General features: G+C 42.8%; 1 protein-coding gene across 5 annotated transcripts in view; it reads left to right on the top strand.

Moving 5' to 3' along the window:
- Window positions 1-2,912: 2,912 nt before the first annotated feature.
- LOC141146947 (transducin-like enhancer protein 4) overlaps window positions 2,913-15,743 on the top strand; it is a 182,711-nt gene continuing 169,880 nt past the window's right edge. For 3 of the 5 annotated variants that reach the window (XM_073633826.1, XM_073633818.1, XM_073633807.1), the window contains exons 1-4: window positions 2,915-3,732; window positions 6,410-6,507; window positions 8,306-8,369; window positions 8,565-8,609. In XM_073633826.1, the coding sequence (XP_073489927.1) occupies window positions 3,688-3,732; window positions 6,410-6,507; window positions 8,306-8,369; window positions 8,565-8,609 (252 nt within the window). In that variant the 5' untranslated portion in view covers window positions 2,915-3,687. Of the gene's footprint in view, window positions 3,733-6,409; window positions 6,508-8,305; window positions 8,370-8,564; window positions 8,610-15,743 lie in introns of all 5 variants that reach the window. The other 2 variants (XM_073633843.1, XM_073633834.1) reach the window with 1 other exon arrangement.

Below are 15,743 nucleotides of genomic sequence, written 5' to 3'. Positions count from 1 at the left end.
ATGCGACAGCGCTGAAAACTGAAAATTGGTCTGGACAGGAGGGGGGTTTAAGTGCCCAGTAAGCAAGTGGTTAAATAAATCTGCACCCCACAGAGCGTGCCGCCTGTGTCCCGCAGTGGGGTCCTTCAGAACTAGCTGCTCGTGCTGTAGCCGTCATTTGGCTATAACACAGTCGGCAAGTGGTTAAAGCAGAACTCAGGCTCAGTTCACACTAGATGCCGTGCGAATTTGCTGCAAATCCGCACTGCAAACCAAAATCGCAAATCTGTTTGTGTGAACTGATTGCGGAGTGTATGTTAATTTAATGACACCCCGCAATCAGTTTGCAAACCTGGGCCTGAACACCCATGCGATCCGATTCTGGTGTGGACAAAAAATAAGGGTTCTGCATGAGTTTGGTCCAAATACAATGCGAATTTGCATCGCACAGACATCGCATGTGATGTGCACAGCAATGCCGTGCAAATCACACGCGATGTCTGGAACAGGGGCGAATCCAGAGCCTAGTCTCGGGAGGGGCACTGACAGAAAATACGTTTTTTTTTGCGGACAATTTATCGGGGAAATGGCTGTTGTTGGTGCTTTAATCATCCCGGCACCATGGTTGTTATGGTGTCAGGATGATTGAAGCACATTATTTCTATTAATACATTGTAATATAAAATGAAATCATTCAACTCACCATAATGCAGAATCAGTGGGAACCCCGAGCGTGTCACTTGCCACCGTCGCCTGCCACATTTTGTGGATTGTCACTTGCCTGCCACCAGATGCAGATTGACACCTGCAACATGTTGCGGATTGTCACTTGCTACGTCAGCTGCCACTAGATGCGGATTGTCACTTGCCACATCATCTGCCACTAGATGCGGATTGTCACTTGCCACCAGATGTGGATTGTCACGTGCCAGGTAAGGTGGTGTTTTGCTTGTCTGTTTCCTTGTCCCAGAGACAGGCAGCTGAGAGATAATGTAATCTCCCTGCTGCCCACGCTACCTGCACAGTGAGGGCGGAAGTTACTGCAGAGATGTGGGGGCGGTGAGAGATGTCATCTCTCTGCTCCCCTGCCCGTCGGCTCGCTGATTGGCCAGCCACCCCCACACACACACCTAGCCTGCTCAGTCTCACCCACCCATCCACACACAGAGCCACCTGGCAGCCCGGCCAATCCGCTCTCTCTCCTGCCTGCCCGCCCTCAAACGGAGCTTCCCGGCACTCCTGCGGAGCTGCCTGCTCTCTTATCCACCGGCGGTGGAGCCGCCCGCGGAGCTCACCCGGCCTGCAACAGATTTCTCGGGGGTGGCAATTGCCCCCCCCCCGGATCCGCCCCTGGTCTGGAATCGCACTAGTGTGAACCGGCAGTAAACCCTCCCATACTTTTTAGCCAAGGAAGCTGCCATCGTAGTCTTTTAGTCTTTGTTTGATCTGAAGCTACCTTGATACTGCACACGCGATCATTTACAACAGTGGTCATCAACCCTGTCCTCAGGGCCCACTAACAGGCCAGGTTTTCTGTATTACCTTGGGGAGATGCAGATGAGAATACTGCAATCACTGAGCAGCAAATGATATCATCTGTGATGTATTTCAGTTATCTTGCAAACCTGGCCTGTTAGTGGGCCCTGAGGACAGGGTTGATGACCACTGACTTACAACCCCAGCCTTTTAGGATTTGACAGTATGACTGAGAACACAAGCAAATGTGACGGTTAGCATTCCCAGCATGCCAGGAATGTAACTGTTTTTTTGAAACCGTTAAATCGATTGGTTTAGGCTTTGAAAATGAAAGCTAGAAGCTGATTGGTTACTGCAGACAGCTGCTCCAGATTTAGTAAATTCCCTTCGTTGTATTTTCGAACGATAATATACACGTCGCATTGTTTTGATATTTCAATGGCTGACGAATGACATGTTTGCGACGACATAAGCGGTATACGGTAGACTAGGCAGTGTACGGACGCGGGGGTGGTTGTGGAAGGCAATCATAACGCACAGCAATCCAATTGAGGTGGGTTAGGGGCTCAGCCATCCGAACAGCATGTTGGCTCTGTAAATAGCACAGAACAGCTTCTCCCTCACGCCCAGCCCCCCCTCTTCTTCTCACATGAAAACGATGGCAGCTCCAGTGGTGCGTAAAATTGGTATGAGCCAAGGGAAGTAGGTTATGGCCGATCCCTCCTTCTCTGTCTTCACTTAGCATGGATTTTTCAGCACGTTGCACAAGGCTAGTCTTGTCTCTTTAAGGAGACACTGGAATCTAATTAGCCAACATTCCTTGATGTGGGTGATAGCTAACATAGGACAAGGGAGCAAGAGGAGGGAGGAGGAGGACGTGCGGTGATGTAGGAGTACAAGCACCCCTCCCTCATAACTCCTCATGCCTCCATGCTTGTTTTCACCACAGATTGCCACACAGAGCAGCAGCAGCTCATCCACAGACTAGCAGCGAGCGGGCGACCCCACGTTACTTTGATTGACAGCCGGACAAATGTTTCCCCTGTTCGCCTGCTCGTTATACGGAAACCCCGCCCCCGCCCTCCCTCATTACACCGCCCGGGGAAGGCTTACGAGCGCACTGCGCAGCCGATTGGATGGGAGCGGGAGGACAAAGAGGACGAGAAGGAATCGGATACGTCCTCCCCCACGTGGGTGCTAGCCAGTGACACAGGCCCCCTCCGTCTCAGCTTATTGGTCAAATGCGAAATGATAGGCAGTCGTAGGAGAGTGGCGATTAACGTTCCTTTGCTTCCGATTGGTTAGGGGGGCACGTCGTCGGGTTCTCGGGCGGGTCGTAAAGTCGCGGGTGTCTCTGGGAGCTGTAGTTTTCGTGTGCCGTTAACGCCAGCTGAGGGAAGGGACCGGTCGGGGCCCGAGGACTACAATTCCCGGCAGCGCGCCGTGTTTTCCCTTCAATGTTGTGAATATGTATCAGAATGTTAATGATTTGCTGCTGCTAAATTTGGTCATAGAAGTCACCTACACAGAGCGTGTTGTTGGAGCTACTGAGAGCGGTAGCCTGGTTTGTGTGGGATTTTCTCCCCTCCTCCTCCTTCCTACCGGCGGTGCTTTTTCCTCTTTTTACCCTCGACGTGTGAGTGAGTGCATGTGTGGCTGCTTCACCGAAGGAGAAGAAAAGGAGAAGAAAGGGACACTTCCTGCCGTGGGATTTAAGGGTTGACTGGAAAGAGCAGACGGGTTACAACAACAACACCACCAGCATCAGCAGTACTACCGCCGAGGGCAGCGATACCAGCACCGAGCGGGGCGCCTCTCCGGGAGGAGATTACTACATAACACCGGACGGACTGAGCGCCGCCTTCCGTCACAAAGTTGTGTCCGAGCCGTGCGCTTTGTGGTGTCACCTGTCAGCTGGATATACCCGGGTGTACACCATGAGAGCGGGGCCCTGACACCCCCCAATTCATCCATCCCCCCCCCCCTGGAATGTGGAACGCTTCGCTCGGGGGACCTCACACACCCGCAGGCTGGCCAGCAGCAGCATTAGCATTGCTATTAACAGTGGGACCCCGGGGGCAGCAGTGTTATTAGCCGGATCACACGCTCTGCCTCCCTCCCTCCTCCTCCCCCCCTTCTCTCACAGGGGGATCCCCCCCCCTCCTTCTCCTCTCCGACAATTAGTCAATGAACCTTCCTGCTCCTGGGAGAGGCACCTAACCAACGGCTTGGATGATTCGAGACCTCAGCAAGATGTATCCCCAGTCCAGGCACCCGGTGAGTGACAGAGGACACTTCCCCCCCACTTCTTTGTTCCAGCCTGGAATCATGGCTGTGTGTTGTCACACTATTCATGTCTCCATAGGCCCCCCTCCTTCTACTCCCTCCACACACTCTTCTCACACTCCATGCCTCTCTAAACCCTCTCTTCCCCATCCTCTCCCCCATATGGCTTGCCTGCCCCCCCATATGGCTCTCTACCCCCCCCCATGTCTCTCTCTTGCTTCCTGTCACTGGCTGTGGTTTCTCTCTCTCTCTCTCTCTCTCTCTCTCTCTCTCTCTCTCTCTCTCTCTCTCTCTCTCTCTCTCTCTCTCTCTCTCTCTCTCTCTCTCTCTCTCTCCTTCCCCCCTTCTCTCTCTTCTCCCCCCCCCTCTCTCTTCTCCCCCCCCCTCTCTCTTCTCTTTCTGGTGTGTGTCTCACACTCTTTCCCCAATCTCTCTTACTCCCTCCATCCTGTGTCTCTTCTCTTTCTTTTCCCACAGGGTCTCTCTCTTTTCTCTCACTCCTCCCCCCTCTGTGTCTCTCACACTCCTCTTCCCCCAGTTGTTCTTTTGCTCCCCAAATCTCGTGTCTGCCCCTCATGTCTCTCACATTTCTCTTCCCCCTAGTCTGTCTCTCTCCCCCATATGTTTCTCTTTCTCATACTCTTCCTCCAGTTTCCTTCTCCCCCCCCCCCATCCTGTGTGTGTGTGTCTCTGATCACCGTGTGGTCCTCTGTGCATTCCTGACCCCTCCCCTAATGCTAAGCTTCCCATGTCCCTCATATAGAGCCTTCAATTGGACTTTCTCTCGCTCTCTTTTTTTTTTTTTTTTTTTATAGCTTTTATAATCTCTCAGGACACAAACGAGTCAAATGTTTGTATTCTGGGTTACAATGTGACAATTGTTATGTAAAATCAGAGAGGGAGGAAGGAAAAAAAAAAAGCAGTGTTCACTGAATGAGATTTGATGGTTGCAAATGGGACAGTTGAGGCTGGAGCTGAATAAGCCATTGTCAGTGGGTGAGACCCCCCCCCCCCCCCACATGGAGTGAGCTGTAACATTTGGTCTTTGGAAGTCACCCCATTCCCCCCCCCCCCCCTCTCCTTCTGCTTATATTGGACATTGCTGTTCTCTCTCCCTCCCAGCCCTTGCTTTGCTTATCTTGGATTGTGTGCTTTCCTCCTGGCATAATACACTGTGAGGTCTTTCTCATCTTTGACCTGTGTTCATCTTGCCATCTTAGCGTTCCCCCATTTGCCTTGTGTTTTGTTTGTTTAGCTAATTGCAAAAACATTAAATCCACTTTGGCATTTATGTTCCATCATAAAATGTATTGATCAGGGGTTGGATGCTTTAATCTTTAGCCTCCAGAATGCAGGGATGTTGCCTGACAAACTAATGATGTGGCTAAAGCTCTTTCAAGTGACAGCTATTTTTTTTTTTTCTTGTTTGGGGGGGGGGGGGGGGGTTACCCTGTGTGGCCGCAGGAAAACAGAAAGTAGACATTCTAGCTTCATTGCTTCTTTAAGAAGCTTAAGTGTGTCGTCTGATTCCTTATTCAGGTTGTAGAGACTAATAATTATTAAAACCCCTTCAAGGCTTTGTAGCCTGCATTTGAACAAGTTAGGTCTCCTCGCATTTCCGGCTATTAACCCAAATGTAATTGGAACATACAGTGATCCTTTAATACACTATTGTGTAGACAGAATAGGCTGATAGGAGATTGACTTCCCCCGCCCAAGTGATCTGATCTTCTCTCTCCAGCAAATGACCTTAGTAAAAAGAAATATGCTCATGATGAGGCCATTTCCTTATGCACTCAGACAAAACTAATCTTCAGAGGCCCTGCAATAAGAGAAGCATGATCACCCTCCTGGTGGATTTTTTTTTTTTCCCCTCCGACATAAAAGTACTGATCGTTAATGGGGACATTATATCCTGCAGCCCTAGGCAGTGGTGCCACATCAATCTCTGCTCTCATAAATCCAACACAAAAACACTTTTAATACTTAGCCTGTTAGATATTGACCACTGTGTTTGGGACTAAATATGGAGGAAGAGAAAAAAGTGTATATATTAATATTTTTTTTATTTATAAATATATCATGTATTCATTAGCACATTTGTAACTTTATGATTATCACAATCTGGGTTGCTATGACTAAGGGATTTGTTTTGTAATGTCGTATGTGTGTATATTTACACAAGAGTGGAATTGTTTTGTTTAATCTTAGTGTGTAATAAAGTAGAAAAGATTTAGTAATTTTCAGGCTGCAGCATCCCCCCCAAGGTCACTATGTATTCAGCACACACACATTACCTGTCTGGAGCCTGCTAAGTGTATTTGGCCATATCTCTCACTGTACTAGACTTGGGGGCAAAGTTGAGAAATTACTTTCTAAAACCTGTCTGCTCCAAACCACCTGTGTGCTACAGATGTCCTTTTATTCATTTATTACCCAGTTATGATTGAGAAGCATAGCTTTTTTTTTTTTTGTCTCCTAATCTCTTTACACTTCTTGGACTTTGGTTTTGTGTTAGGAATAATCCTCGCCTTTTTTTTTTTTTTTTTTTTTTTTTTTTTTTTTTTTTTTTTTTTTATATAGAGCATACCCACGCCTTTCTGGCAAAGAAGACAGCCTGGCCTGATGATTTCATAATTAATTAAATTTTGTTTTTTTTGTTTTTTAGGCTCCACATCAGCCAGCTCAGCCCTTCAAATTCACCATATCCGAATCGTGTGATCGGATTAAGGAGGAGTTTCAGTTTTTACAGGCTCAGTACCACAGGTAATACTGTTTACTCTAGCTGATCCTTCTGTTTGCTTAGCCCTTGTTGTCAGTCTATTTTTTTTTTTCTTTGTGTACATAAGGTGTTAACTGTTGAAAGGGTTTGGCCTTTTCCTATAGGAAATACGAGTTAAAACACCTTCACTTCTCAGAGCCAAGTATGTGGCAGAGTATACCCATTATCTAGGATTGCAAGCATGTGCTTTTCTAAACTGCTGAACTGTTGTAACAATGGTGCATAGGCACTGCTGAAGTTTACTTTGGGGGTGATGCCACCTCTGTGTGGATTACCTCCTCTAGTGCTGTAGATCATAGGTGAACAGTGCTTGCTTCCTCTGCATTGGAAACCCTATTAACAAGCCTTTGGCAACTCTACAGATGGGGTGGCATTTGGCATACTGCTGAGGATAAAGAAATATTTGGCCTGCATAACTGAAATATCTTACTGACTGGAATAAATGTAAAATTGCATGCCATTCATACATGTGCTATACTTCAATACATCTTTTATTCTATGGTGTTATGACTTCTGGGCACAAAAAAGCTAGAATTGGCATAGTGAGAAATCCCAGATTTGCAGAGGATCTGTGATCCCAAAATTGTTAGAAATCTTGGCTTGCACTATTTACACTAATTCCTTTTTACGTGTGACATGCAGTGCTTACTGTTGCAGTGCATGACATTTTGGTGGTGAATGGCTGAAATGAATTGGGATGTGCGTTTTTTATATGAATGCCTTCTGATTTGGATGTGTTTAGTATATCAAGCTCAGGGTAGTAATAGAACGTGTGTGTGTATATATATATATATATATATATATATATATATATATATATATATATATATATATATATATATATATATATATGTATATATATGTGTATGTATGTGTATATATATATATATATATATATATATATATATATATATATATATATATAATTTTTATTCTATATCTCTATCTCACATTCCTATACTGGTATCAATGAATGGAGGACAAGCTCTAAAAATGATTGCATGCTAATATTTAGACACTGCTTGGTTCCTATGATCTTTCAATGTGTGTGAGAAAATATATATACATATACACAAACACTAAAAAGATCATAGGAACCAAGCAGTGTCTAAATATATTAGTGTGCAATCATTTTTAGATTTATTTCTCAGTCTTTTGATGGAGCTTTCAGTTATTTGTTTATAAGTGGTGTGTTTTAATTAAAATCTGGTTTATGTTGGCTTTTTTTTTTAATTTTTATTAAGGCAAAATACTGCAACTGATGGCAAATAATGGGACTGTCATCTTTCACTGTGACTGTTGTAATCTATAGCGGTGAAAGTTGGGTTAACGCAGATCATTGCTCTTCGCTCTTCTTGCGATATTTTGGCTGCTTTTTGTAGATTTGCTTTTGGTGGTAAATGGCCTTCATGTTGTATCCATCACACTTTTCTGATGTCTTTACAATCTTTTCAGTGTGTAATAACAGGACATTTATTGTGGCAATAGCTTCAGTGTATGAGGGTACCATTCTCCTATTGCTGAATCGCTGATCAGCCACTAGTGCCAGCAGATGTTGCGTGTGCATGAGTGATTTCTTCCAGACGTTAAAGTGTTAAGTCTGTTCTGTTGTCAGAGGCTAGAGTTTAAGATGTTTGGAGCCAATAGGACAAGCTACCTCATAAGTGCTTCACAGGAACATAAACCAGCCCTAATTCTGTCTTCTTGATGACTGCGTTCAAATGGCTGTGGTAAAAGTCAGTGCAGTGTAAATATGACCATTTTTGTCATTGCTTTGTGCAGCTTGAAACTGGAATGTGAGAAATTGGCCAGCGAGAAGACGGAGATGCAGCGGCATTATGTCATGGTAAGAAAGCCGTACAGCCAGCTAAAAATGTCTCTCTCAATTTCTCTTTATAGTTTTTACATAGCAGACTTGTGTTGCTGGAGGCAGCAGCTAGATTATAGGTTAAAGTATTGGATGTGCCGCTGTCATATGATAAAGCTTCTTGGTGCTTGAAGGCTATCTAATGGCTTTTCTATTTTCTATTCTCTTCTCTAGTACTATGAGATGTCGTATGGGCTGAATATTGAAATGCACAAACAGGTATGTTAAACTATTTCCTTTTGATGAACGGAATCCTTTCCTTGAACCCATGTTTTTATTACCAATAGTTATTTAAAGATTTTTTTTTTGTTATGCTTTTGCATTAAGAAATATATTTTGCTTTTAAGACGTGTGTGTGTGTGTGTGTGTGTGTGTGTGTGTGGGTTTTTTTTTTTTTTTTTTTTTATTTTAATTTTATTTTTTTTTTCCTTGGCTCTTGCCACCATGGTTCATGCACTGTCTGATTTCTGTAGACAGGTGTTTTTTATACCCCAGGAACAAAAAAAAAATATTTTCCTATTCTGTGTGAATCATGTGGGATGATAGATAAACATTTTGCTGTTTTTTATTTGCTCTATTGGGGACAGTGTTTGCATATAAGCAGGTCTCTTGTATGTAGGTTATATTTGACTTCAATGTGGTCATTTATTTTGCGAGTATATAATGGAGTAATTCCTTCTGTGTTGTTGGTGAGAGATATAAAAGGTTTTCATGCTTGGACTATGGGATTGGTCGCTTTTTGTAAAGCTGCTGAGATAATGTGTGCTATGAATGATGTATGGGTGTTAAGGACTACAAACATAATTCCTCTCTTATAAAATACTAATTGTGCTAAAATCAAAGCAATCACACTCCCTGGTTGATTACAATTTCAAGAGATAAATGACATTTTAATTCCAAACATTGTAAGAAAAATTATGTTAAGGGTTGTGCTTACACTTTAATGGGAAGTTGTATGTGTAATTATGATTGGAATAGAGGATTACTGAGGATTAAGTTTAATTAGAATATAATTTTCCATTACTGTCATTTTTTTGTTCAAATTAGTAATGTAAACAACCTAGTAATACTTATGGACTTCATCAATTCCTGATGGCCCCAGTGAATTGGCGCACCAGACCTGCTTTGTAATTATCAGCGTTTTTAAATGTGATATGAGCTCTAAATTTTGTATGTCACTGTTTTTAGCTGGAAAATTAATTAGTCGCTTTAAACAGTTTAATGATTTAAGATGTAGTGCTTAATGTCATGTTGAATCTTGTTTTTGAAAATGTGTCCAATACTTTTCTGCAGCACAGTTTCTCCCTATATTTATTTATATCTGTCTGCATTTTTAGAAGGGAATTTGCTGAATTTTATGAGTTAGATTATGCTGTCATATTTCCACCCAGTCCTTTAAATTCGTCTTGAGTTTTACAGCTTAAAAGAGAACCTTGGTAATCTCCCTTCGACTTCAAAATTGATCTTTATACAGCCTTCCTTAAATGCAATCTTACACAAAATCCTGCAGGCTGTTTATCGCATTAGGAACTACAGACAGCCCTGGAAAAACATCCTACTTATATATTTCCTTTTAATCTCTGCTTCCTCCTCTTTTCACCAGAGCAGAAGAGGGAAGGGAGGGGACGAGGGGGGGGGGGGGGGATATATCCGTCTTTGTTTTCATCCACTAGACAGACGGCCTTGGTTCCTCTCAGGCGCTCATCCAGATGTACTTACTCGATACCCTTGTAATAGAAAGCAGGTTAGAATTCTGTGAAGTTGCCCTGCGGCATGTTTGGACATAGTGTTACAGATCGGGTTCAGCTTATTAGATTTATGCCTTTCAGGGTTCAAGAGCAGGGTTCTCCAGAGACCATAGAAGTACCCCTAGTAATTGGCGGCCCTGCTATTTTAAACCTCCTGCGTGTTTGAAATTTAGTTTTGTTTTTTTTCCTATCTCCCTGTGAATTCTATCTTGTTTTCTTGGCCCATTTTCAAGCACACATATATTTTTGTTGGATATTTCAGTGGAACAGAAAATGAAGGCTGTGATTGAAGCAGAACTGTGATTTGTGACTTGGCAAATTGATGAAAGGATAAACATACTCGGCTGTAGCGATGTGGGGTCGATGTGCCCAGCCCTTCCCTTGTTTTGATGCTCATCATCAGTCATCCAGTGTTGATTTTGATAGAAGACTATTAAAGCGAAACCTATGGGGAATTTGTCATTCTGAAAGGAAAGCTAATGTAATTAGTACCAATTAAAGTACATTTAGTAAATTGGATTTAATCTTAATTAAGCCTGTGTAATGTTGCCAATTTTTAACAATTATGTTTGAGAACATAATTAATTCAAATTTTGGTAACTGAGTAAATAGCTAGAGTCTCGATGCTCAATGCATGTATAATATATATATATAATATTTTTTTTTTTTTTTTTTTTTTTTTTTTTTATGCTCTGTTTTTGGAGGTCTTTGAATGTCAGTAGCCAGTGACATGGGAGGAATAACAATTTGAATGCCTCCTGTGATAAGTGTGTGTGTATATCGAATATATTGTTTTTAATATTTTTTTTTTTTTTTTTTCAAATTTTTGGTTTAACCCTGTGGAGAGAGAGAGTGCGCCCCCCCCCCCCCCCCTGTTTGGAGTGTAAGTCCAGCTTAGTTAAATACCTAATGTGGAACCACGAAGTTGGCTTATTTTGCTGGATATATCATAGCGTTTTTGTTTTTTTTCCATTGAGCCCCAGGCTGCAAAAAAGGGGTTAAATAAAGCCGCGCCGCCTGAAAACGAATCTGTTACTCTTGCCATGTAAATTTTATTGCTAGACCTGGGCAACAGCCATTTTGAAGTGCTGCTGAAATATTAATTGAGCAGACATGAAAGGACTCGGCAGCCCGATAGGATGTCATAATTGTAGATGCAGCAGTCGATGGCAAATGATGATAAATGGCATTAGAATCCTTTTAGCAAACTGTAATAACTTGAAGGAGGGAGGCCGTATGGATTAGCTTTATATCTGATACCCTCTAGTACCAAGTGGATTGCCAATACTGCTTGTTTAGCATTTTCTAAGGGCTATAGGATATTGATTTTTGACTTACAAGGAATAGCTCTATTTTCACCATTGAAAAGTATTGCAGGTTGTTAAGAAGAAATTGACTTGAAGAGGGCTGACTGCTGCCCATCATGGAGCAAATAAAGCAAAACTGCCGAAGCATGGTGAAGCAGCGAGCTGGGCCCTCAGCAATTTGTTGCTATTAATTTACCATGCTCGACAGCAAATCAATCGGCATCTACTTCATCTGCTGGAGAAAATGCTGTCCAGGGCAGATAAAAGGGCCTGCGTGTTACAGTGAATAGACTCGATTTTCCAAAAGGAGGCTGAAGTTAATGTGTAAATAAGCGAAATCAAAGCCGCTGCTGCAGAAGAAGCTGTTTTTAATTAGGTTGGGCCTTTTAGCGAAGGGTCTTTTATTAAAAAAAATGGAAAAAAAAAATGCAGAGCCTTGCGGTGTAAAATTTTATAGCCATTTCAGTGCAACATTCTCTCAAAATGTTGGTTTGCATTATTTTCTAATTTTGTATCTATTCTGTGAGGAGGTCGTCTCGCCCACTGCTGATCTGTGACAGAGGATGTGTAGAAAAAAAATTAAAAATGGGATGTCAACTCTAATTGACTGACTGACACTTGTAATGTGGCGTCTCAAACTTCCAGTTGGATCTAACAGCATGCCTCATTCATGCTGGAAGCAGTCAAATACTAACAAGTTCAGCTATAAAAAACCTGATAAATATGGCACACACCTAAACATGGTGATATCTTTTATCTAGGTGCCTTTTAATGGTAGGGGTGATTGCCTCTTTCATTGTACCAATATATTTGCCTCATTATCCGTTAAGCACTTTTGTAAAAGGTATTTGTTGCTAGAGGTGGCGTTTTTAAGTGTGCCTAGGTGAAGATGGTCATCATTGATTATCTAGATACCAGACAAGAAATCCAAAAAAAGTGTGTGAGTTCTTTTGTCAATTGGAAGTGCAGAAACAGCAGGAGACAGTGGTGCAGTCCTTTAAGCCTAGTACACACTGTGTGTGTGTGTGTGTGTGTGTTTTGTTTTTTTTGTTTTTTTTCTCGTTCATCCCAGAAGGCTGAATGGCAAAAACCTCTCAGGTCAGAGCTACTGTACTAACTATTAGATGCCCCCCCACTCCAGTCAGGAGTCGATCGGCAGACCTTTTTTCAGTCATGCTCCTCTCTGCTTCTGTCGGACCGGCTGCGTTGCACACGGGTCAAATGTCAGTCCAGTTTCTATTGAACTGGCCTGTGTGTGTCCTAGGCTTTAGGTTCCTAGGCTCTAAAATTTGTTTTTTTCATGTTAGGGCAGTCCCCAGAAATTCAGTAAAATATGGTTCCTATTTAGAAATTTGAAATTTGAACTACAGGCATATATACATCTTCAACTAAATGAGAAAAATGTGAGGCAATCCAGTGTACTGTATGTCATTCTGCTGATTAGGTTAATGTTGACAGGACAGCAATAACCTCAGTCATCTACTATGCAATCACAAGCTGGTGCCAGGTAGCTGACCTGGCGGTATTGCATAATAACTGAATACCTACGATATAAATACTGGAATTAAAGGTATAACTAATGGCAAAGTGTTTTGTTTTGGATAGAGGGGAAAGGAACCTCTGTCAGGTTTTTATTGCTTTTTGCCCCGGTTGGGGAGATTCACCCTCTGTATTTGCCATGTTTATTAACACAGAGTGACAGAAAATCCTAAACCGTGGGCTGTTGCCAGAACAAGAATGGAGGGAAAAATCTTTTAATGAGGACACCAGTTCTGGTGACAACCAGGGATACCCTCACTTTGGAAGGATTTCCTCTTTCTTTCTCTGTGGCTATGGGAGAGGAAGTAAATGGAAATCCCCTAGATGGGACACCAATGGCAAAAGAAAAACTAACAGGTTGTAATCCAAACCCTCCCCTACTCTATCCAATATGAAGGAAAATGTATTTTAGTTCTACCTTTTAAATTTTCTCTTCAGCTGAGCTCAGACTGGGAGAGGGAAATAGAAGCCAGTCATGTATACCCGATGCACTTCTGCAGACAAGAAGTTTGAGAGGAGGAGAGATGAGGTCTTTGAAAGAAGGTTAGAGAAGAGTCATGACCTCTTCAGCCTGCTGCTCTTCCTTCATTTTCAGTCACAGGCTAGGTTCAGGTAGCTTACCAGTATTAACTGCAATAGAGCAAAATCAGGTCATCAGTCTAGTTGTATTGTCTGAAGGATTTCTGAATTTAAACACCCTTTACCGTAGAAAAATTGTCATCTGTACCACAAGTGCGAAAGGAAAGAAAGTAGCTGTACTTCAGAATAAGTCACTGTAGTAGTTTTATGACTAGGCGCCTTTCGAACGAGGCTTGTTACAGGGTGGAGTTCAGATGGTCTGTCTTGCCCTGGGCTGTTAAATAAAACTTCTATGGTGGCTTTTATTCCAGATTGTGGTTACTTACCTTCTTTCTGCTTTTGCATCTGTGGTGAGCAAACCAGATTGGTTGGTGAGTAAATATATCTTTAGCGAGCGCTATTTTTCTGTTTACAGGCGCATATGGTAGATATGGAATTGTGTACCGTTGGTATGCAAGAAATGTTCCTGGCACGCACCCTTCGGACAAAAATCCAGACGTTGGCCAACAATCGGATCGTGTGTACGAGGCTTAAGTCTTCTGGATTGAGACAAATACACACTATAGAGGGATATGCTTCGTTCAAATTTCATGTCTGAGGTTTACAATCGCTTTAAAGTTACAACTTCCAAAATGATCTGTTTCTTGTGTCTTTGCTATCAGAATATATGTCTATTGACAAGGTCAGTTGGGAGCTTCTAGTGCATATTTGAAAGTGCTTTAAAAGTGTTTTCCCTGTAGGCCTCATCTTATCACATTGGGGGTTATTTACGAAAGGCAAATCTACTTAGCACTACAAATGCACTTGGAAGTCCAGTCGCTGTAAATCTGAGGGGAAGTGCTGCTGATTTTATCATCCAATCACGTGCAAGCTAAAATGCTGTTTTTTTATTTTCCTTGCATGTCCCCCTCGGATTTATAGCAACTGCACTTGCAAAGTAGTGCAAAGTGAATTTGCCTTTAGTAAATAGACCCCATTGTGCATAATTGTTGCTCACTTGTTTGAACTCACCACATAGCTAATTCTTTCATCCTTTATTTGTAGGAAAGTTGAAAGGGCCCTTCCCAAAATGAGATACATAATCTCATCTGTATGTTGGTTGATCCAATGATCTACAATATAGTGTGACTATTTAGGCCTCATGCACACTGGACGTTTCTACAGCTACTGTTTTTGGCTTCAGGTGTTGTTTTTTTTTCTGCAGCCAGTAAACTCCCCAGCATGTTATCCTATGTGTCCATGCGCACATAGGCTTTTATCAGCAGTTTTTGGCAGGGGCATATTCTGGCTGGAAAAAAACCCAGAACTAGTGGGCTTGAAAGAGCGTTTTTACAGCTGCAAAACACAGCTACTCTGCATTTTTATGAGCGTTTTTTGAGTCTTGAGCTTTTGTGGGAGTGTAGCTTTGCTAAAAAAAAAAATAAATAAATAAAAATGCACGTTTTAACCCAGCATTCTACAGCTAAAGCTACTGGCCATTTTGTAACGTCCATTGTGCATGAGGCTAGAGGCTGATGTCTAACTATAAAAAAAAAAATACACTATATTACCAAAAGTATTGGGACGCCTGTCTTTACACACAGGTGAACTTTAATGGCTTTCCAGTCTTAGCCCGTAGGGTTCAATGTTGAGTTGGCCCACCCTTCGCAGCTATAACCGCTTCAACTCTTCTAGGATGACTGTCCACAAGGTTTAGGAATGTGTCTATGGGAATGTTTAACCATTCTTCCAGAAGCGCATTTGTGAGGTCAGGCGCTGATTTGGATGAGAAGGCCTGGCTTGCAGACTCCACTCTCTTAATTCATCCTGAAGGTGTTCTGTTGGGTTGAGGTCAGGACTCTGGCGTGGAGAAACTTGACTTTGTGCACCAGTGTGCAGTCATGAACAGGAAGGGGCCATCCCCAAACTGTTCCTACAAAGTTGGCAGCATAAAATTGTCCAAAATGTCTTGGTGTGCTGACACCTTAAGAGTTCCCTTCACTGGAACTAAGGGGCAGGGTCCATCCCCATTCCATAATCCCCCCCCCCACCACCACCAAATGATTTGGACCAGTGCACAAAGAAAGGTCCATAAAGACGTGACTGGCCTGCACAGAGTCCTGACCTCAACCCGAATAGAATACCTTTTGGGATGAATTGGAGTGGAGACTTTGAGCCAGGCCTGCTTGTCCACATCAGTG

The sequence above is a fragment of the Aquarana catesbeiana genome, linkage group LG01 (genome assembly GCF_042186555.1).
Source record: "Aquarana catesbeiana isolate 2022-GZ linkage group LG01, ASM4218655v1, whole genome shotgun sequence".
Classification (NCBI taxonomy): Eukaryota; Metazoa; Chordata; class Amphibia; order Anura; family Ranidae; genus Aquarana; species Aquarana catesbeiana.
The sequence above is the reverse complement of the archived record's forward strand: the minus strand, read 5'-3'. Positions and strand labels throughout refer to the sequence as shown.